The 22,808-nt window shown below is 34.5% G+C and overlaps 2 protein-coding genes and 1 pseudogene across 2 annotated transcripts; 1 reads left to right on the forward strand and 2 right to left on the reverse strand.

Moving 5' to 3' along the window:
• Nucleotides 1-4,048: 4,048 nt before the first annotated feature.
• Nucleotides 4,049-22,359, reverse strand: LOC120148788 (annotated as a pseudogene).
• Nucleotides 9,350-11,192, reverse strand: LOC120148809 (V-type proton ATPase subunit c2). Its single transcript, XM_039161819.1, has 3 exons — nt 10,968-11,192; nt 10,577-10,862; nt 9,350-9,745 (listed from the first exon to the last, which is right to left on the reverse strand). Exons 1-3 carry the CDS (start codon nt 11,044-11,046, stop codon nt 9,613-9,615), a joined length of 498 nt encoding a protein of 165 aa, XP_039017750.1. The 5' UTR covers nt 11,047-11,192; the 3' UTR covers nt 9,350-9,612.
• Nucleotides 15,329-19,816, forward strand: LOC120148797 (protein DECREASED SIZE EXCLUSION LIMIT 1-like). The gene is given in 14 exon segments (XM_039161810.1): nt 15,329-15,443; nt 15,532-15,594; nt 15,702-15,773; nt 15,853-15,909; nt 16,464-16,639; nt 17,256-17,347; nt 17,457-17,550; nt 17,837-17,903; nt 18,133-18,215; nt 18,358-18,449; nt 18,649-18,755; nt 19,326-19,389; nt 19,545-19,566; nt 19,569-19,816. Coding segments are annotated over 14 exon segments (1,176 nt in total). The 5' UTR covers nt 15,329-15,330; the 3' UTR covers nt 19,643-19,816.
• Nucleotides 22,360-22,808: the final 449 nt, after the last annotated feature.

The raw sequence follows: 22,808 nt of genomic DNA on the forward strand, positions 1-22,808 counted from the left end.
AAAACCACTTGCAATCATAATGACCTGACCTAAAAAACCAATCTTCAAACCTAAATTGAAAACAAGTTGAACATCCCAACCGATCAATATCTACAATGACCATGTTTAAAAATGGAGCCATAAACCAAAATGAAAAATGGATCAAATTTGAAATGACAACCCAAAATGACCCCAAACTATAATAATCCAATCTAAAAAATTGATCCTCAAATTCAAATTGAAAATGATTTAAATCTAAAATCATCTGAACCTTAAGACATCTAAATTTTAAAACCTGGGCAAGTTTGAGCCACAGGCATATGCAGCTTAGAAACAAGGAAGCTTTAGACCCGATTAAATTGAAACGAAATATTACTTTTGTGGTTGAGAGTACAAAAGATTTGGTACGTGAGAGGAAAATGTTGTGCAAGCAAATACAGAAGTTGTCGAAGAAGCAGAAAGAGGAAGTGTACAAGCAGTGGGGCATTGGATTAAACACCAAGCAAAGGAGCGTACAACTGTCGCAACTTATATGGTCAAAGACGCAGGACACAGTGTTAGTTTTTTTTGGCAAAGTCCCACATTGGTTGTGTATAAGGAGGAGGGGAAATTCTTTTGTTATAAATAGAGTCATCCTCCTCCATAATTAAGTATCCCACAAATATAAGCCTTCTTCTATATTAAAGGCTATTTGTATTCTTTCTTTCTCTTTGTAATATTTCCTCTATTAGTGAAATATTATTTTAGTAGTGTTCGAGGAGGTAGGCATAATTTTGGCCTAACCTCGTTAAATATTGGTGTTCTCTTTATGTCTATTTAATAGCTATTGTCGGGTATAGTTATTGTTAATTATTGTCATATTAAAATTACTTGTCTTGGTAGTTCTGTCTAAGGAAAGTGTGTGTTTTAAGAGGGGCCATTGTGACCCCTCCTATTTCTTGAGAATCTACCTTGGTGTGATTTTTAGTATAATCGTTTTCACACTAGTCACCTAGATAATAGTTTTCAAGGTGAATTTATTATTATTGGTGGAAATTAACCCGAATTCCACAACAATTGGTATCAGAGCTCTTGGTTTATTTTAGTATGCTCTGTGGTTGCGGCTTAGGTTGATCTTCCACATCAGAAAAAAAATTTCCTTGATGTAATTGGCATTCCGCATTGACAGCTATTAAATAGAATTTGTAGCAGAAATGGCAGACGACATAAAAACATCCGCAAGAAATGTTGTGACAAATGTTAGATTTGCAGTGGAGATTTTTTATGGCACCGGTCATTTCGGCATGTGGCAAAGTGAGGTTCTAGATGCCCTATTTTAGCAGGGTCTAGACATTGCTATTGAAGGAGAGAAACCAGATGATGTTGAGGAGAAAGAATGGAAGAGGATCAATAGATTTTTCATGTGGTACTATTCGATCGTGTCTTTCTAGAGAGCAGAAGTATGTATTTTCTAAGAAAACTTCTGCAAGTAAATTGTGGAAGGTACTGGAGGAGAAATTTTTGAAGAAAAGCGGTCAGAACAAGCTCTACATGAAAAAGAGATTGTTTCGCTTCAACTATGTACCAGGGGACCACTATGAATGATCACATTACTAGCTTTAATCAGCTGGTGACTGATATGATGAATATGAACGTGACTTTTGAAGACGAAGATCTAGCTCTGATGTTGATGGGATCACTTCCTGATGAGTTTGAGTATCTTGAAACTACTTTACTTCATGGGAAGGTTGATGTGTCTCTCAGTGAAGTAACTGTTGTCTTGTATAGTTATGAATTGATAAAGAAAGACAAACAAGAAAACACAAGTGTCGAAGCAGAAGCTCTTGTTGTTAGAGGTCATTCGAAGAGTCAAAATAAAGGAATGAGAGGGAGATCAAAGTCAAAGTCCAGATTGAGCAAAGATGAATGTGCCTTTTGTCGAGAAAAAGGGCACTGGAAGAAAGAATGTCCCAGGCTAAAGAATAAAGGCAAACTTGAAAAGGGAAAGGCTGTCTCAGAATCAAATGTGGTCGAGTATGATGATACAGATTCAGATTTCGCATTCGCTGCTACGCCATCAACCAGCTGTTCCAGTTCATGGTTGTTAGATTCAGCTTTTAGCCACCATATGACCCCCAATAAAGAATGGTTCTTTGATTTTAAAGAACTAAAAGGTGGAATTGTCTACACAGTAAATAATTCCCCTCTTAACACACTTGGGATTGGTTCAATTCACTTGAGGAATCAGGATGGATCAATCAGAACCTTAACAGGTGTCCATTATGTACCAGATTTAATGAGAAATCTCATCTCTGTGGGAACCTTAGAGTCAAAAGGTTTAGAAGTGAGGGCAAAAGATGGGATTATGAGGATTATCTCTGGTGCACTGGTGATAATGAAGGGAATCATGAAAAGAAACAATGTGTATTACTTTCTGGGTAGTACAATTGTAGGGACAACAGTAGTGGCAGCTTCTACTGATGAACAGGAGTCAGAAGCAACCAGGTTATGGCATATGCGCTTGAGGCATGTTGGTGAAAAATCCTTGAAATTGCTGATAGATCAAGGATTATTGAAGGGTGTTCGGGCTTACAAATTAGCTTTTTGTGAGCATTGCATCAAAGGGAAGAAGACGATTGTGAAATTTGGAACGGTAATCCATGATACTAAATGTATTTTGGATTATGTTCATTCAGATGTATGGGGGCCTTCCAAGACAACTTCATTGGGAGGAACACACTATTATGTCACCTTTGTTGATGATTTTTCCTGGAGAGTTTGGGTGTATACAATGAAGACAAAGGATGAGGTGCTAGGATTTTTCCTTAAATAGAAAAAGATGGTGGAGACTCAAACATGGAGAAAAAACAAATGTCTCCATATGAACAATGGTGGAGAGTACAAAAATGATCCATTTCTGAAAGTCTGTGAAGAAGAAGGTATTGTCAGGCATTTCACTGTCAGATCTACACCACAACAGAATGGGGTGGCAGAGCATATGAACCGGACATTAGTGGAGAAGGTTCAGTGTATGTTGTCTAATGCTGGGTTAGGCAAAGCATTTTGGGCTGAGGCTTTGGTCTATGCTTGTCAACCGCTTACCATCGACTACTATTGGTGGTAAAACACCATTAGAGAAATGGTTTGGAGTACCTGCTACAGATTATGATTTCTTACATGTGTTTGGTTCCACTGCATACTACCATGTTAAGGAGTCAAAGTTGGATCCAAGAGCAAAGAAGGCGATCTTTATGGGGATCACCTATGGTGTGAAAGACTATCGTCTTTGGTGTCCAGAAACAAAGAAAATAATCTTCAGCAGGGATGTTACCTTTGATGAATCTACCATGTTGAGAAAGGTGACTTCAGAAAAATTGGAGCAGACATATGGAACTCCCAAACAGGTGGAGTTTGAAGGAAGCATAATTAACCCAGCCAGTAAAGAAACTGATGATGACTCTCCTATGGTAGAAGAAGATTCAGATGAAGAAGAGGTTCAGACCCAAGAACCTCCACAGCAACATAAATCAATTGCACTCAAAAAGGGAAAGAGGACCATTAGACAACCTGCTCGTTATGCTGATATGGTCTCTTTTGCATCACCAATTGCAATTGATGACGTTCTTGCCACTTTTAATGAAGCAGTCCACAGTTCAGAACATAAAAAGTGGAGGATCGCCATGAATGAAGAAATGCAATCCCTTCAAAAGAATCAAACGTGTAAACTAGCTAGTCTTCCGAAGGGAAAGAAAGCAATTGGGTGCAAGTGGGTATATGCAAAAAAAGATGGATTTCCTGACAAGAATAACATCCGCTAAAAAACAAGATTGGTGGCTAAAGGCTACGCTCAAACGGAGGGAGTTGATTATAATGAAGTATTTTCTCCAGTTGTAAAACATTCCTCCATCAGAATTTTGTTGGCTTTGGTAGCACAGTTGGATTTGGAACTAGTTCAGATGGATGTAAAAACTACATTTTTACATGGAGACTTGGATGAGGAAATCTATATGACTCAGCCAGATGGATTCAAAGTTGCTGAAAAAGAAGAGATGGTGTGCAAATTAGAAAAATCGTTGTACGGATTGAAGTAATCTCCAAGGCAGTGGTACAAGCGATTTGATAAGTTTATGATAGGGTAGAAGTACACAAGAAGCAAATATGATCATTGTGTGTATTTACGTAAGCTACAAGACGGATCATATATATATCTTCTTCTTTATGTTGATGATATGCTGATAGCTTCCAAGAATCAGACAGAAATTGCGAAACTAAAGACTCAATTGAACAAGGAGTTTTGAGATGAAGGATCTTGATAAAGCGAATAAGATTCTAGGAATGGAGATATCAAGGGATAAGAAATTGGGGAGGCTTTGTTTGTCTCAGAAAGAATATCTGAGGAAGGTACTAAAACGTTTTGGCATGAATGAGAAGTCAAAACCAGTTAGTACACATCTTGCTCTTCATTTCAAGCTCAGTGCATCCATGTCACCTAAGGATGATGCAGAACGGGAATACATGTCAAAGGTTCCGTATGCAAGTGTTGTTGGTAGCTTGATGTATGCAATGGTGTGTACGAGACCCGATATTTCACAGCAGTTGGGGTTGTGAGCAGGTATATGCATGATCCTGGAAAGGAGCATTGGCAAGCTGTGAAATGGATTCTGCGATATATTCTGAACACCGTAGATGTTGGTTTGGTCTTTCAGTAGGACAAACAAATGGTCAGTGTGTAGTTGGGTATTGTGATTCAAACTATGCAGGTGATTTGGACAAGCGTCGATCAACTACTGGTTATGTGTTTACATTTGCAAAGGCACCAGTCAGTTGGAAGTCCACCTTACAGTCAACAATGGCTTTGTCTACTACAGAGGCAGAGTATATGGCAGTTACAGAGGCTGTGAATGAGGCAATTTGGCTTCAAGGGTTGCTTGGTGAATTGGGAATGGAACAGAAGCACATCAAAGTGCATTGTGACAGTCAGAGTGCTATTCATTTAGCAAAGAACCAGGTTTACCATGCAAGACGAAGCACATCGATGTTCGATATCACTTTGTACGAGAGATTCTAGAAGAATGTGGAGTCATAATCCAGAAGATTCGGACCACTGAGAATCCTGCTGATATGTTGACAAAAGTGGTAACTTCAAGTTTAAACATTGTTTAGACTTGGTCAATATTGTTACAAATTGAAAGATGAATTTGCAGACACTCTGAAGATTGAATTTTTGAGAGATGTGTGTGGAATTTGCCAAGGTGGAGATTTGTTGGTTTTTTTGTCAAAGTCCCACATTGGTTGTGTATAAGGAGGAGGAGAAATTCTTTTGTTATAAATAGAGCCATCCTCTTCCTTAGTTAAGTATCCCACAAATATAAGCCTTCTTCTATATTAAAGGCTATTTGTTTCTTTCTTTCTCTTTGTAATATTTTCTCTATTTGTGAAATATTATTTTAGTAGTGTTCGAGGATGTAGGCATAATTTTGGCCTAACATCGTTAAATATTGGTGTTCTCTTTATGTCTTTTTAATAGCTATTGTTGGGTATAGTTGTTAATTATTGTCCTATTAAAATTACTTGTCTTAGTAGTTCTGTCTAAGGAAAGTGGGTTTTAAGAGGGACCATTGTGACCCCTCCTCTTTCATGGGAATCTACCTTGGTGTGATTTTTAGTACAATCGTTTTCACACTAGTCATCTGGATAATAGTTTTCAAGGTGAATTTATTATTATTGGTGGAAATTAACCCGAATTCTACAACACACGGGACATGTGAAAGAGAGTGCAACTCTAGTGGCGAAGTTGTTGGGGTTTTTGGAACCGGGTCAAGCACCCAAGGAGGTAGTCGGACTCAGCATCTTGCCCCGATCCAGAACCCGAAGATCCACCGGCTGGAAGAACTTCCTTCTTTGTTATAGAAAAGGTAGTAGAGCACAACACTATCTAGGTTGATACATTGTCATGTTCGGTGAAATCTTCTCAATTCATCCGAAGTTGACCAGAATTTTAGCAATGGATTCAATTTGTTATATATAAAAATTATTTTATTATTGTTGTCTTTTGTGTCGACCGTCGACTGCCAAGCATAAATTAATGGCCTTGATACATGATGAACATCACTGAAACCAAGTAGGTTGATTTTGCAAGAGTTGCTTCCACTGCAGCACGTTGTACGTTGATTGAATAACGCCTTGGGTAGGCCTGTTTTAGTGGAGCATATTCATATAACAAACGAAGCCCTGTAATTTAAGCTGCACCATCAGTCCCCTCATCATGCAACAATGATGATATAAGAATGTAAAGTTTCGAGAAAAGGCCATCTGTGTTAAGCTGAAACGTATAAGATGGCACTTGGGAAAATATCATAACCCTGGTTTCAGTCACTCTACTGCGCTCTAATTCGGAATTTGGTTCATGTACTTTATTTGCCATGATTTTATATATAAATAGTCATGGGCTGATTAATCTAAATAATTAACAGTTTTGATTAAAATAAGATTTGTTTGTGTTGAAACAAGTATTTTTAAGGTAAAAATCTACTCCAACATTTTAACCTAAATATTCAACTATTTGGATTGGCGAACGATATCGTAAAATTAAACGATCAAATGATGACAAATTGAACTACAGGAACTGAATCCACAATTTTTGTATAGTAAATACCACAACTGAATTATACCACCGGAAAACATACAGTACAGAGACACTCTCTACTAGAAATTAATAAATTCTTAGAAAACATTGGGCAACAATCCGTTGTATTCTAGTTGGCCAGGATATTCGGCTGTCACCCGAAAGACCCGTGTTCCAGTATCGGCTACGTAAATATTTTTATTCCATGAAAGCATTTTTCATTTCTTTTGTCCACCCCCCCCCCCGGGGGGGCCCGTCGACAATGATAAAGAATATGAGAGAAGGCAGTTGCCTTTGTCAAGCTCTAAATTTGGGCTGTGTGCATATGTATATGTCATTCCTTTACAACCCAAGGAATAATGCAATGTTCATCGATCCTACAATATTTATATGTTGTCTGCTTCTCACCACTCAACCCTACAGTCTTTTACCCTCTGTTTTGAAAATCGGACCGGACTGGCCGGTTCAACCGGGAACCGTTACTTAGTCCAGTTCAATCTAAACCGGTTGAATCGCTATTAGTGAACCGGCCAGAACCGCTAAACCGTTCGAACCGGACTGGCTAAAAACCGGAAAAAAACCGGGATTTTTTTTTTTTAAATTAAACCAAACAACGTCGTTTGTTAAACGAGCCAAGTCGAACTCGAGTATTGCTGAGCTCGACTCGAACTTGAAAACTTTAAAAGTAAGCTCAACTCAACTCAAACTCACAAGCTAAAAATTATCAAGTTCAACTCAAACTCGAAATATAATATTGAAACTTGAACTCAAAAAGGCTTGAACTCAAAAAAAAATTAGAAGCTCGATTGAAGCCTAAAATTCGAGCTTGATTGAAGTGAAAGAATAGTTCACTCAATGCTCACCAAAAGTCTCCATGATTTTGAATGTCAAATTACCTCTATTATTTATAGAAGTTAGTTGTGATGCGCTTCTATGTTTCTTAGCAATGTGAGATTGTTTTGTTCTCATATTTTCTCTTTAGACTTTTGGGATGCTCTTCTATGTTTCTTAGTCATGTGGGATTGTTTTTAAAAAAAATTAAACCAAACAATATCATTTTGTTATGATTTTTAACCCCAAATTTATTTTTAATTATAGTTATATAATTATATTTATTATTTAATATGTTTTACCTTAAATATTTTGTTGTATTTAATTTGAATCATTTTGTTTCACTTGATTTTACAGTTGAACCAGTAAACCGGTAACATGACCGGTTCGCTAACCGGTCCGATTCTGAAAACCGTTCTTTTACCACTCTTCAATTTAAGTTTTTCCGATTCCCTTTAGAACTCATGAAATTAAACACACAAAATCTATCATTTCTCTGGGTTAGAAGTGTTTGATTGAGAATTCAAATAGTGAAAGACATTAACATCCTTTCGAGAAAATTAATAACATACCTCAAAATTAATTTGATTGGATGACTGTAGGAAAAGATCGGAATATTAGAATATTAAACTTTTAAAATGAATTTTTATCGACTTTTTCGCGAAAGACAATTAACGAAGATTAACAGACAATGACTGTAAAAAAAGTTAATGATTATTTATACAAAATAAAATAATATGTAATATAAAATTTAGTGTTTGAAAATTTAATGGCAAATCAATACACAAACTAAAATTAATAAAAATCGAATAACTTTATTATTTAATTATTAATAATGACCTTGTAAATACATTGAGGTTAAATTTTTTTTAAATAGTCTAAGGTGATTACAAGATAATATTTGTTCATAATTTTTTAAATCAATTGAATTGATAATGCACACACCCTACAAAACTCATAACCTCTAGGGAGAACAACATTTGATTTATTACTTGATGGGTATATTGAGATTAAATTAAAATTCAATGTTAGATAAATTATATATATATATTCAAAAAAATCTAATCAAACCTGTTTTAAAGGGTAAAAGAACATGTATATATATTTTAAGCCACCCCTTCTGGCAACTGACATCTAAACACCCCTTCAAACCAATAATAATAATAATAATAATATCCACATTTTCCCAATATAGGCAACTTGCAATTATATCTATTAAGCTTGAGATCTAATCTCTACATATAAAAAGCTTAAAATTAAGCCTTAATACTTCGTGAATAATGGTATTGTTGATTGGAACAATTTGATCTTGTTGACGGTTGGTAATTCACTTCTTTTTATTTGGATGGATAATCAGGATCGGTGAGGTAACAATGATTCACTTCTTTTAACTTGGATAGATAATCATGACCGGTGAGGTAATAATTATTGGTGGATGATTTTCTATGGTGGAAGATGAAAACTATAAGTAGGAAGATGAGAGTGAAAAAAGAAAGAAAGAGAAGAGAAACCCCTTTTAACATTTCCTCATGGTATAAGTACCCAGACCAAAAGACGACAGGTGTCAAGCCTATGCTGGCTATGGATGTTTGGGTTGACTTAAACAATATATTTACATAAATCAAATGAAACTGTCATAAATCTAATCATTAGTCTGTAGCTATTGGGAAGTATGCCTTAGGTCACACAGTTATGTTCAATTTCATACTCGAAATCTGAAACAAAAAATGAAATTGCAGAAACCGCTATCCATGTCATTGAACTTCATGGGCATTTTTAAGCTTATATCCCCGCAATCCAGTAAGATCTTTTGACATGCAATGCAAGCTATCGTATGAAGTCCAGATATACCAGGAGCTCAACATATTCACACCAAACTCAACGTTTAGAAACAATGAAAAAACGAAACTAGATGCAAGCAACAAGTCTACAGGGTTTAAACAAGATCCACAAGCACACAACTTCACAAATGAAACAATGTTTACAAATTTTATTGAAACAACTAACTAATATTTATCTAATCTACTATCATCAGCCCATCGGATTTCTCAATCTCTAGAAAAGCTCAAAGGCTGGCAGCCAATAAATTTTATGTAGAACAATACTTTATGGGCAAAACTTATCTATACCAGCAAAAGAAAGAAGAATATATTGAACAACTCTTCAAGGATCCATAAGAGTCACTGATTAGGCCTTTATCACTCGGCTCGCGACTGACCAGCTCTGGAAGAGAGAATAATGCCAACAATCAAGCCATATAGTGCCAATGCCTCAGCAAAGATAAGAATGAGGATCATCCCAACAAATAGCTTTGGCTGTTGTGCATTGGCTCTGCAAAATCCAATTGAAAAAATAAGACGAGGTTCCAAGTAACACAACGAACCATAAAGTAACTGGCACAAACAATCACTGAACTAACCTGACGGAAGTATGACACTACTTTAAGGGATAAAAAAACAATAATAATTCTTAAACAGCATTAATCGTTCCTCCCCAAACAATCATAAATCGACGTACCTAACAGCATCTAAATTTCTGCATTAGCTATACAAAATTCAATAAGTAACACAAATATACAATTAAGACGAAGTTACAAAGTGATACTACTTGCAAAAGCAAAGTAACATATCACCAACAACAGCACTAGTAAATATCAACTGCCACAAAAAGAAAAATAGTATATAGCATTAGTTTAAGGGGATTTATTTCTCAAATTACATTATCTTTCCTTCCCAACAATCACAAGAACTGTCGCAACATCTCAATTCAGTTCAAGCCTAAAGCAATAGTAGTTCAATAATACAACAGCGATATAACACTAATCTATGTTGTTAGGACTCTTCACTGTACCCATGTCCAGCACTTGGATATGGGGATATATAGAAATAATAATATGCATAAATAAAATTCATTTTCAACAATCATAACATCCGTTACATCATCTCAATTCGATTCATGTCATACAGCAGACCCTACATAGAATTCTCCCAAGCTGAATCTAAACAATCAAGTAAAAAGGGCTTACTTTGCAGGGTTGACATCAAAACCCCAGATATAATATAATATCGATTTTCTATAGAGAAAATGCAACAAACTGGTATGATCATGAAGTATGAATCAAGTACACATAAACTAAAATGTTTAGAAGATAAAAAGCATTACCTAACGCCAGCATCGCCCACGATCCCAATAGCCATACCAGCGGAAAGACCAGCAAGTCCGCAAGCGAGACCAGAAGAGAGATGAGCGTATCCATCGAAAAGGTAATAAGATTTAGCCTTTGGGTTAATTCCGGTACTAATGATAACAGCAATAATCAAGCCATAAATACCGAGAACACCAGCCATAACCACGGGGACGATCGACTTCATCACCAGTTCTGGCCTCATCACACCCATGGACGCCACACCAACCCCACTTTTCGCGGTCCCATAAGCGGCTCCCATACCTGCGAAACATCCGATCAAAACCCCAAACAACACAGATCCTCAGCGATACAAGATAGAGGAAAAAAACATATTTTTAACGAAGACCAATCATCTAATTTGATTACAGGAGAAAACGAGGGCAGCAGCAGCACCGAGGAAACCAAAGAACGGAGCAGTTTCATCGCCACTGAATGTTGAAGCCATTTACTTTTTCTTGATTAGATTAATTAATCGGATCAGAGAGCGTTTACAATTTCTGATTTTTTTATTTTCTAAACTCTATTGGGAGAGGGTTACAATTGAAGGTAGCAAAACAAGGACCACCTCAAATAGCTATAGATAAGGCTTTTCTTATTGGCTCAACTCGGAAATTTCTAAAAGGAGCCCTTCATGTGGGTTTTGAGGGAAGGTATCGTGTGCAGCGGTTAAAAAACGACTAAAAATTAACGTGAATAATTAAATAAGTGATCGGTTAAAATTTATATTGATTATGTTATATCATTCAATCGAAAATATTATCAAGTACAACAACATATTAAGTAGCGCTTATATAATGTAATAGGTTGCGCTTATATAATAAAATAAGTATTTAACCGGAAATATTATCAAGTACAATAACATATTAGGTAGCGCTTATATAATGTAATAGGTAACGCTTATATAATAAAATAGGTATTTAACCGGAAATATTATCAAGTACAATAACATATTAGGTAACGCTTATATAATAAAATAAGTATTTAATCGAAAATATTATCAAGTACAGTAACATATTAGATACGCTTATACAATGTAATAGGTAACGCTTATATTGACATATTTTTTAACTAAACCGGTATATTTATATCGTAACATTTAAATTTACCTATTACATTATAATTATCAGTTTCGATGTTTTTGGGATCGATACAATTTTAAATGTATTGACACTTTATGTGTGCATCTCGTTGGATATTCATTCGGAAAAAAGTATCGACACAAACTTAAAATATGTCGATACATTATGTAGACATATTTTCTCATAAAACGATATACTTCTACTAGGTACATTGTAAATTTACCTATTACATTGTAATTATCGGTTTCGATATTTTTGGATCGATGCTTTTAATAAATGTATTGACACTTTATGTGTGCAGCTCGTTTAACATTCATTCTGGACAAAATGTATCGACACTTTTTAAATTTGTTTTGATACATTTTGTTGACCTATTCTCTCATAAAACCGATATATTTATATCGGTTACATTATAAATTTACCTATTACATTATAATTATCGGTTTCAATGTAACATATGTGTCGATACCTTTAGAAAATGTATCGACACATATGTTTAATTATTCTCATATTATAATATAATTAATGAGATATTATTCTTATTATAATAAATAATAAATATAATTATAATAATTTTATTTAAATAAAATATAATAATCATATTTTTTTATTTATAAAATTATAGATATAATATTTTAATAATAATATTGACATAAATAATATTAAATAATTTATTCTAATATTTAACAAAATAATATTATTATTTTGTTAATAAATAATATTATTTTATTGTATTTAATGTTTATAATTATATTGTAATTATGATTATATTGTAATTATGATTATTTTCATCACTTCATTATGATTATTTTTAAAAATTATATTGTAATTATATATAATTTTTTTTATTATTATTAGAAAGCTAATATCAAAATAGAAATATAGTGTCATTTTTTTCATTAGTTATATTGTGGCAACTTACAAACTAAAAAATTAAAATTAATTTGTATAATTTGTGTTTACTAATTTTATCATTAAAAAGTCTATTTTACCGGTTTTGTTATTGTTGGGCATAACAAAACCTGTAAAAATTACCTAAAACATTATTATTTCTACCTAAAACATCAATGTTTTTTAACATTTCCGATAAAATGCCCAACAATAACAAAACCGGTAAAAAAATAATAAAATCAGTAGCGCTTTACCGATTTTGTTAAAATAATGATGTTTTCGGTAATTTTTACCGGTTTTGTTATTGTTGTATACCGGTTATTGTAAATTTACCTATTACATTATAATTATCGGTTTCGATGTAACATATGTGTCGATACTTTTAGAAAATGTATCGACACATATGTTTAACTATTCTCTCATTATAATATAATTAATATATATTATTTTTATTATAATAAATAATAAATATAATTTATAATTTATAATAATCTTATTTTAATAATATATAATAATCATAATTTTTTATTTATAAAATTATAGATATAATATTTTAATAATAATATTGACATAAATAATATTAAATAAATTATTCTAATATTTGAAAAATAATATTATTATTTTGTTAATAAATAATATTATTTTATTGTATTTAATGATATTGTAATTATGATTATTTTTCATCATTTCATTATGATTTTTTTTAAAATTATATTGTAATTATATATTTTTTTTTTATTTCTTATTTTATTATTAGAAAGCTAATATCGATATAGAAATAATGTGTCCTTTTTTTCATTAGTTATATTGTGCAACTTACAAGTAAAAAATTAAAATTAATTTGTATAATTTGTGTTTACTAATTTTATCATTAAAAAATCTATTGTTACCGGTTTATTTTTGGGCATAACAAAACCGATAAAAATCAGCTAAAACATTATTATTTCTACCTAATACATCAATGTTTTTTAATATTTTCGGTAAAATGTCCAACAATAACAAAATCGGTAAAAAAATAACAAAATCGGTAGCGCTTTGCCGGTTTTGTTAAAATAATGATGTTTTTGGTAATTTTTACCGATTTTGTTATTGTTGTATACCGGTTATATTGTAAATTTACCTATTACATTATAATTATCGGTTTCGATGTAACATATGTGTCGATACTTTTAGAAAATGTATCGACGCATGTGTTTAACTATTCTCTCATTATAATACAATTAATGAAATATTATTCTTATAATAAATAATAAATATAATTTATAATAATTTTATTTTAATAAAATATAATAATCATAATTTTTTTATTTATAAAATTATAGATATAATATTTTAATAATAATATTGACATAAATAATATTAAATAAATTATTCTAATATTTTAAAAATAATAATATTATTTTTTTAATAAATAATATTATTTTATTATATTTGATGTTTATAGTTATATTATAATTATGATTATTTTTCATCACTTCATTAGGATTATTTTTTAAAATTATATTGTAATTATATATAATTTTTTTTTATTAAAGCTAATATCTAAATAGAAAAATCGTGTCCTTTTTTTCATTAGTTATATTGTGACAATTTACAAACTAAAAAATTAAATTAATTTGTATAATTTGTGTTTACTAATTTTATCATTAAATATTATTTTTACCGGTTTTGTTATTGTTGGGCATAATAAAACCGGAAAAAATTACCTAAAACATTATTATTTCTACCTAAAACATCAATGTTTTTTAACATTTTCGATAAAATGCCCAACAATAACAAAATCGATAGCGTTTTATCGGTTTTGTTAAAATAATGACGTTTTCGGTAATTTTTACCGATTTTTTTATACACAACAATTACAAAACCGATATATTTTACCTGATAAAATGCAATAATAACAAAACCGGTAAAATAATGATATTTTCAGTAATTTTTACCAATTTTATTATACACAACAATAATAAACCGACGTCACTTTTTTTTAACCCATAATAAAACGATACCACATTTTTTTAAGTGTATATTAAGCTTATCTTGAGTATTTCCCGAGTTTTGAGGTCTAATAAAAATCAACAGTTAGATGAAAAAACGGTGAAATAGAAGCTCTCTCCGCTCCTCTGCTATCCTTCAACGGTGAAAGGCTGAATTTGCTGTTTTCAGATGCTCACCAAGCGTTCGATGAATCGTGGCTAAGAAAGAAGGAAACTGAAGGGAAAAGAAAGTTAACAAAGAAAGAGAATTAAGAGAATATAAAGTCTATATATTGCTAATAATCTTATTGCAGCCCATCTCTCACACACATAGTTGTGTTTAGGAGAATAACCAGATTCTGTGCAATCTCTATAAGCTTAAGAACTCTTCTCCACCCAACTGCATTACTGTGAAAGCTTGACTTGGATTAGGTAAGTCTTTATCAAAATTCAAAGCTAATTTCTTTTTCTTTTTTCTTCTTTTGATAGGCAATTTCATTTCATAAAAGCAAACATTTGCCACAGTTTACAATCAAAGCTAATTTCTTTTGTTCATAAAAATGCGTTACTAATTGAAATTATGCATTTTTTAAATAAAATTAAGATGTCTATGGCTTAATTTAAATGCTAAACGTGACTAGCGAAAAACGTTTGGATAGGCTAATACTAAACTAAAATTTTAATGGTTCCGTTGGGATAACTTTCGAAATTTCCTGAATAAAGATGATGATTTGCAAGATATTAGCTAATTAGGGTTACTCTGTTGTAATACGCTATTTGGTTAAAGAAATGAGCTTGAAGAGCAAGAAACCACCGCCTGACCCGGTGGCTGTGCTAAGAGGCCATCGCGCTTCCGTCTCGGATGCTTGTTTCCATCCGTCGAGACCCATTTTATTCACCGGGTAGACCCTCAGCTTCTCAACTTCCTTTTTTAATCACTCTTTTATTTTTGTTTCAACACACAAAATAAAAGGGTGTTCTATTTTTCAGCTCTTCAGATGGTGAGTTGCGGATTTGGGATACGATTCAGAATCGCATGGTATCATCTTCATGGTTTGTTGTCATTCTTTTCATTTATCATTTCCTTTTACCTCTGTTACTTTGAAGACAATGATTTTTCCTCTTTCTTTGGCAGATTAATTGTTTTTGTTTCTTTGCAGGGCTCATAGTGCTGCGCATGGTATTATAGCTGTTGCTTGTAGTTCTTGGTTGGGGAACAACAAAATTATAAGGTGGTTTTCCTCGTATATATATGGCTTCTGGAATTATAAGCTAAACGGTCCTTTTTTCCTCTGTCTGTAACATGTGTAGTCAGGGAAGGGATGGAACGGTCAAGTGTTGGGACATAGAAGAGGGAGGTCTCTCCAGGTAATCAATCACTTTATAATTGTTAATTTGTTATTCATTGAAATGGTATTAATGTTCTGGCTTATTGGTCTTTGAAGCAGTTTGAGTATCACAGGAAAACATGGTTGGCTAATCCTTTTTATTGATAAAATGCCTGAATTTCCATGCTATGAACTATGAAGTTTATCAATCCGTACTGTTTGTAAAGTTTGACTGGAAAGTATGTCGACCAATGGCAACAATAATTTGGAGATTAACTGATCAAAGTCTTTTCCTTTCAAGTGTCTTTTTTTTTTGGTAAATAATTATTGAAAGTTGAAAATATGGAGAACTGAGTCAGTCAATCGTTGTCTTGATGTTGTAAGAGATTAGATTGCCCTATCTATTATCTAGTTTCTTTTGATTAAGTTTTCTTTATTTTTTGCTAACCAGAGCTTCATGGGCATGTGAAACAAATTAGGGGTCACTAGAATTCCTTCATGATTTATTAATTTGGTTCTATGCTACCCGCCGGCAATTTCTGTTTGTATTTGTAATTTTGAATTTCACCTTGCTACTATTTTGGTTCTTAACAGGGAACCTTCACTTACAATCAGGACAAATTCCTACCACTTTTGCAAGCTTTCTTTAGTGAAGAAACCTATTTCTCATACAAGTAAAGGGAATGGTGAAACAGTTGATATAGAATTTCCCAATGATAGCACAGGGAAGATGGAAAAAGACAAAGAAGAGGGTTCCAACACCTTTGAAGGTTTGTCTATGCGCTTCAGGCTACTTCTAGACGTAAATGTTGTTAACAACCCATTCTTCACTCCATGGTGTTTAATTCTCTATGAGTTTCTAGATCCAGAAATGGACTCTAATGACCACTCTTTTTTTCGGTTAATACTTATCATCAGGACATTGCTTATCTGATAATGGACGTGCTCTCTTAGAAAGTAGAAAACAAATGATAGAAATGACTAGCAATATTTCACTTTTATATCTCTTACTGTTGTTTAAACCTTCCTACTTGCAATTTCAAAGCAACCACTTCTCCTACTACATATTCTGGGATCAATTCTTTTGGTTACCTTGTTAAAGATATTGCAAGTTTGGTCTTTTTGTGTTAAGCAGTAACCTAAACTGGGAGGATGGGTTCTTGAAATACACCTTTTCTATAACTCATAATGGGGCTTGATTCGAGATACATCTTTGTGTGTGCTTAGACTACCCTACTTTTGACGTATTGTGCGGAGCTAGTAGTTTTTAACTGGCAAAATTACCATTAATTTCTCTTGCCACTGCTCTTTTTTACTATGTTTCCCAGCACATTTACACATTGATGGCTTGTTGATTTTTCTAAAATTTCATTGGTATCCAACTAGATCCATTGCAAGTTGGATTGACAGAAGAAACAGAAGAAACATCTGTTGAAGGACTTAAGTTTGTGGCTATTGCAGGAGAACAGTCTTCTGAGGTCAATATGCTGCCTTTGAATTTATTTTTCTATTCAATATACTCTTGATTTCTTTCTGCTTATTTGGGGTATCCTATTACTGACTGTTTCCATGTGTTCATATGTTGAGGTTGAGCTTTGGGATCTCAATACAGGTGAAAGGACCATACGGCTACCTCAAGATGATTCTGCTGGTTCTTCCAGTTTTTCTATTAAGCAGAGAGGTTGATTTCTGATCCATTACTTATGACTGAACATTGCAATTTTTTCTATGATAAATCAGCTCTAAGATACCAAACATTTGGCTAATTGGTCAGTGCCATGATGAAATATCTTATAATGGGATTGGGTCTAGTAGTTTTTTTCCCGTTTAGGAACACAATGGCATGTCTGTATTTGAGAATAATGATATATGAGTTATGTTTTTTTAATGTCGTTTTTATTGGTACCATTGCGCTTGTTGATTCTCACGGTGTTTAAAAGTTTAAATTATGTTTGCTTTTCGGGCAGGAATGTGCATGGCAGTTCAATCATTTTTGCCACCCAGATCAGAAGGCTTTCTTAATGTCTTGGCAGGGTATGTGTCTCCACTATCGCTCTCCACTGCACTGGAGTTGTCTCCAACACCTTGTTTTTCTACTATCACTCTCAAGAAGTAGAAGTATAAGATTTGTTGTTTAAGATTTATTCTCCTTAAAATTGTGGAACAGTGTTCCGAATGACAATTCAATTAGAGATTTTGATATGGTGGTGACTTCTGGAATAGACCAATAGCTATCTGCTTATGGAGTTGTTTGATGTACTAGTTACGAGGATGGTTCCATTCTGTGGTGGGATATACGTAAGCCTGTGATTCCTGTAACTTCTGTGAAGTTCCACTCAGAGCCAGGTGTGCCACTCAGAATACGGGGACTCCACTGTGTTGGGCTTTATCTTTCTTTTTCTTTTTGTTTTATAGTTTCTTTTTCTTCTTTTCATTTTCTAGTTCCTTCTTCTACATTAAATACGTTTTATTCTTGTTCTGTGCACAGTTCTAAGTTTATCCGTTGATGGATCATGCAATGGAGGTATCTCAGGGGCAGCAGATGACAAGATCTTATTCTACAATTTAGATTATCCCACGGTAATTGCATTGAATTTTAAGTTCATTCCACATTATTTAAACCTCCCTTGAACTGGTTACTTTTAATCTGGTTGCTAACAACATAAAATCAGAAGCCCTTTTGAATTTGTTTAGTAACTGGATGTCCAGTAATGTCGAGTCACATTGGATGAATAAATATTATTCTCTTATGTTTCTTATTCTGTTATTCTTGTTGTAGGGTTCATGTGTTGTTAAGAAAGAAATTAGTTTAGAACGTCCGGGCATATCCAGCACCTCAATCCGGCCTGATTGTAAAATTGCTGCTACTGCTGGCTGGGACCATAGGTTTGTATCCCCCTTGCATCATTTTTCCTTGTTATTTGTTATTTTTATAATTCTTGAATCATCTATATTTGGGATGTTCTTTGGACTTCCATTCTCAAAGTGAATCCAAATTGTTGGATATAATATGGAATCTTAGTTGCCCCAGGTATAATCTGTTGTTCAGTAATTGAACTGTGTAATTTATCTTTACAAGGAAGAGTCCTTGCTTTGATTTCCTCGATGAGTTTTTTGGTTCAATCTGAATTTGATGGCATCCAATTCTTTTCCAGTCATTGAACAACTGGAAATAAGACAACATGGATTATAAATTTCCTTTAAGTAGGTTTCCAAGCTTCTAGTCAACCTAATTTGTCATCCTTAGAAATTGGATTACGAAACTATATTGTGCCTCTTAACTAGTTTTGACTCGAGTCGAAGTAAGTTGTAGTTCCATATTTGTCCTCAGAAGTATATGTCACAATGTCAAATAGATTGGAGATAACCACTTGCATGCTGCTCATTGTATTTGGTAGGTATGCAGCAAGGGTTTGTTACTCTGCTGTTAACTGTGTATTTGTTTGATGGTGGCAGAGTTAGAATATACAATTATCGCAAAGGAAATCCTCTGGCAATCCTGAAATATCACCATGCTACGGTACTAAAATTGTGGGATTTTATTTTGTTTCTAATGTATCTGCCTATAACTCTATAGTATATGTATTACTCTTGTTTTTATCAATGCTATTCCTCGGTTGCATTTATTATTCTGTGTTGTAATAACATGAAATAAATTATCTATGCTCTTTGCAGTGTAACTCTGTGTCGTTTCAACCAACTGCAAGCTGATGGCCTCTGCATCAGAAGACACGACAGTTGCGCTATGGGAATTGTACCCTCCTCAGAATTGAATAATAAAGCTCATATTTGTGTAGGGTCGAAACATACTTTTTAAGTCGCAAATGGTTTGTCTGTGTTGCACAAGAAGAAATTATTCTCTTCACCTCTCTGCTGCTGATTATATACTTGCATTCATAGCTCTAACAAATACCAAGATTGTGAAAAGATCGCCATACTTGATTTTAGTTTTCTGGATTTGACTTTATGTAAACTGAATCTGAACTCTTTTAAATACTATATTTTCCTCATTCTCTTCGAGGAAAATGTGGTTATATATAGTAACTAAATGTCATTTATATTATATCGAGAAGAAAAATTATATACAGTTAAGAAATTTCTATTGAAGACAAAAGGGTATAATGAGATGAAAGTTGCATAAAAATGATGGGAGATTGAAGATTCTGTTTTTTTATTACATGATTGTTGTATGCATATCAAGTACAGCCTCACATAGGGCATTCATTACACAAACCAAAGCAAAGATTAGAAACATAAGGTAAATAGACACAACAGCAGCTCATCTTATATCGCAGGCCAATCCCAAATCCTATTGATGAGACTTAAATTTAATCCACTTCCTCAATCTTGGGTCCAGCACCACCGCTTCCACTGCCATTAGGCATATCAGCACCACCACCCATAGGCACATCTCCACCACCAGCACCTTGATACATCTTTGCAATAATTGGATTGCATATCCCCTCCAATTCCTTCAACTTGTCCTCAAATTCATCAACTTCTGCCATTGGTTGGCATCAAGCCACTCGATTGCCTCATCAATGGCTTTCTCAATCTTCTGTTTGTCAGCCGGGTCTAGTTTACCGGAAAACTTGTCGTCCTTCACAGTGTTCCTCATATTGTAAGCGTAATTCTCGAGCCCATTCTTGGCCTCCACCTTCTTCTTCACTTCCTCGTCTTCTGCCTTGTACCTCTCTGCCTCTTGCACCATTCTTTCAATCTCCTCTTTGCTCAATCTTCCCTTATCATTTGTAATAGTTATCTTGTTCTTCACTCCAGCAGTCTTGTCTTCGGCAGATACGTTCAAATACCATTCGCATCAATGTCGAAACAGACATTGATTTGAGGCACCCCTCTCGGTGCCGGTAGGATCCCTGATAGCTCGAACTTACCGAGCAAATTGTTGTCCCTGGTTCGAGCCCTTTCACCTTCGTAAACTTGAATCAAAACCCCGGGCTGATTATCGGAGTACGTCGAGAAAATCTGCTCTTTCTTGGTGGGAATGGTCGTGTTCCTTGGGATCAGGACTGTCATCACTCCACCAGCAGTTTCAAGCCCAAGGCTGAGAGGGGTAACATCAAGAAGAAGCAAATCTTGGACTTTTTCGTTCCCTTCACCGCTCAGAATAGCGGCCTGGACTGCAGCGCCATATGCAACGGCCTCATCGGGGTTTATACTCTTGCAAAGCTCCTTCCCGTTGAAGAAATCTTGCAGAAGTTGCTGAACTTTGGGAATCCTTGTCGACCCACCAACGAGAACAACCTCATCAACTTGACCCTTGTCGATTTTGGAGTCCCGAAGACATTTCTCGACGGGTTCCATACATTTCCTGAACAAATCCATGTTCAATTCCTCGAACCTTGCTCTTGTAATAGTTGAATAGAAATCAATACCCTCACAGAGTGAATCGATTTCAATGGTTGTTTGAGCAGTGGACGAAAGTGTCCTCTTCGCCCTCTCGCATGCAGTCCTCAGCCTCCTCAAAGCCCTTGCGTTGCTACTAATATCCTTCTTATGTTTCCTCTTGAACTCTTGAACGAAATGATTAACAAGCCTGTTGTCGAAGTCTTCGCCGCCCAGATGAGTATCCCCGGCAGTTGCCTTAACTTCAAATATACCTTCCTCAATTGTCAACAACGAAACATCGAAAGTACCGCCTCCCAGATCGAAAATCAAGACGTTCTTCTCGCCGGACCTCGACGCCTTCTTGTCAAGACCGTAAGCAATCGCAGCAGCCGTCGGTTCATTGATAATCCTCATTACATTAAGCCCCGAAATGGATCCGGCGTCTTTCGTGGCCTGCCTTTGCGAGTCGTTAAAATAAGCTGGCACGGTGATGACAGCGTTTTTAATGGTTTGCCCCAAGTAAGCCTCGGCAACCTCCTTCATCTTGACCAGCACCATGGAAGAAATCTCTTCGGCAGAGAACTGTTTCTCTTCTCCTTTGTAGTTAACCACGATCATCGGCTTATCGTCGGGACCGGGAACGACCCTGAAAGGCCAATGCTTCATGTCGGCTTGCACCGATGAGTCCGAGAATCGACGACCGATGAGACGTTTGGCGTCGAAAACGGTGTTATGAGGGTTCATGGCGACTTGGTTTTTCGCTGCATCACCGATTAGCCGCTCTGTGTCGGTGAAAGCGACGTAGGACGGCGTTGTTCGGTTGCCTTGGTCGTTGGCAATAATCTCCACTCGATCATTCTGCCATACCCCAACACAACTGTATGTCGTCCCGAGATCAATCCCAATTGCCTTGCCTTCAGTTTTGGCCGCCATTAAAACTTGAAAACAAAAACCAGAAAGAAATACGCAAGAAGAAGAAGAAGAAGAACAGTTAGTTTTGGGGAAGTTTTTTGAGAGCGCTTTCTTGTATATATCAAATTGCTTTGATGAAATCGGATATGAAACAGGGGAGACAGGGTTGTGTATATATACATATACGAGGGATGGTGGAAAACAGAAGAAGAAGAAGAAAATTCGAGATGAGAGTAGAAAGGTGGTGAAAAATAAGAAAAATGGAAAGAAGGTGAAGAAGCTAGAGAGTTCTAGACAACGCTTGGGAACTAAATGCCTTCTTCTAGTTACGTCTCTTGATGATTGATTTTCAAAATCCATGTTTTAATTAATTAACACAATTTATTTTTACTCGGAATTAGAAATTTCGAAATTGGATTGAAATTTTATTCGTTAAAAATAAAGGGTAATCTATGTGTAAGACCACGTAACTATTGTTTTTTCATCTTGATCATCAATCTTTTATCTTTCTCGATCAGGTCACTTAATTGTTTAAATGATATCAATTAAACCACTTGTTATTAACATTTAACGGAAGTATTGGCACGAAAGTTAACAAAATTGGTATGGCTAATACTTACATATTATATCAAATTGATCATAATTTTAAATTAATTTAATCTATTTAATTCTTTAATCATA

This window comes from Hibiscus syriacus, unplaced genomic scaffold, assembly GCF_006381635.1.
Source record: "Hibiscus syriacus cultivar Baekdansim isolate YM2019G1 unplaced genomic scaffold, ASM638163v2 tig00002756_pilon, whole genome shotgun sequence".
NCBI classification, from domain to species: Eukaryota; Viridiplantae; Streptophyta; class Magnoliopsida; order Malvales; family Malvaceae; genus Hibiscus; species Hibiscus syriacus.

Excerpts from the sequence above, each read along its gene's own strand:
- LOC120148809 (XM_039161819.1), bottom strand. The coding sequence starts at position 11,046 with ATGGCTTCAACATTCAGTGGCGATGAAACTGCTCCGTTCTTTGGTTTC. Across the intron at positions 10,863-10,967 it reads TGCTGCCCTCGTTTTCTCCT|GTATGGGAGCCGCTTATGGG; the intron begins GTAATCAAATTA and ends GATGTTTCGCAG. Across the intron at positions 9,746-10,576 it reads GTGGGCGATGCTGGCGTTAG|AGCCAATGCACAACAGCCAA; the intron begins GTAATGCTTTTT and ends TGGATTTTGCAG.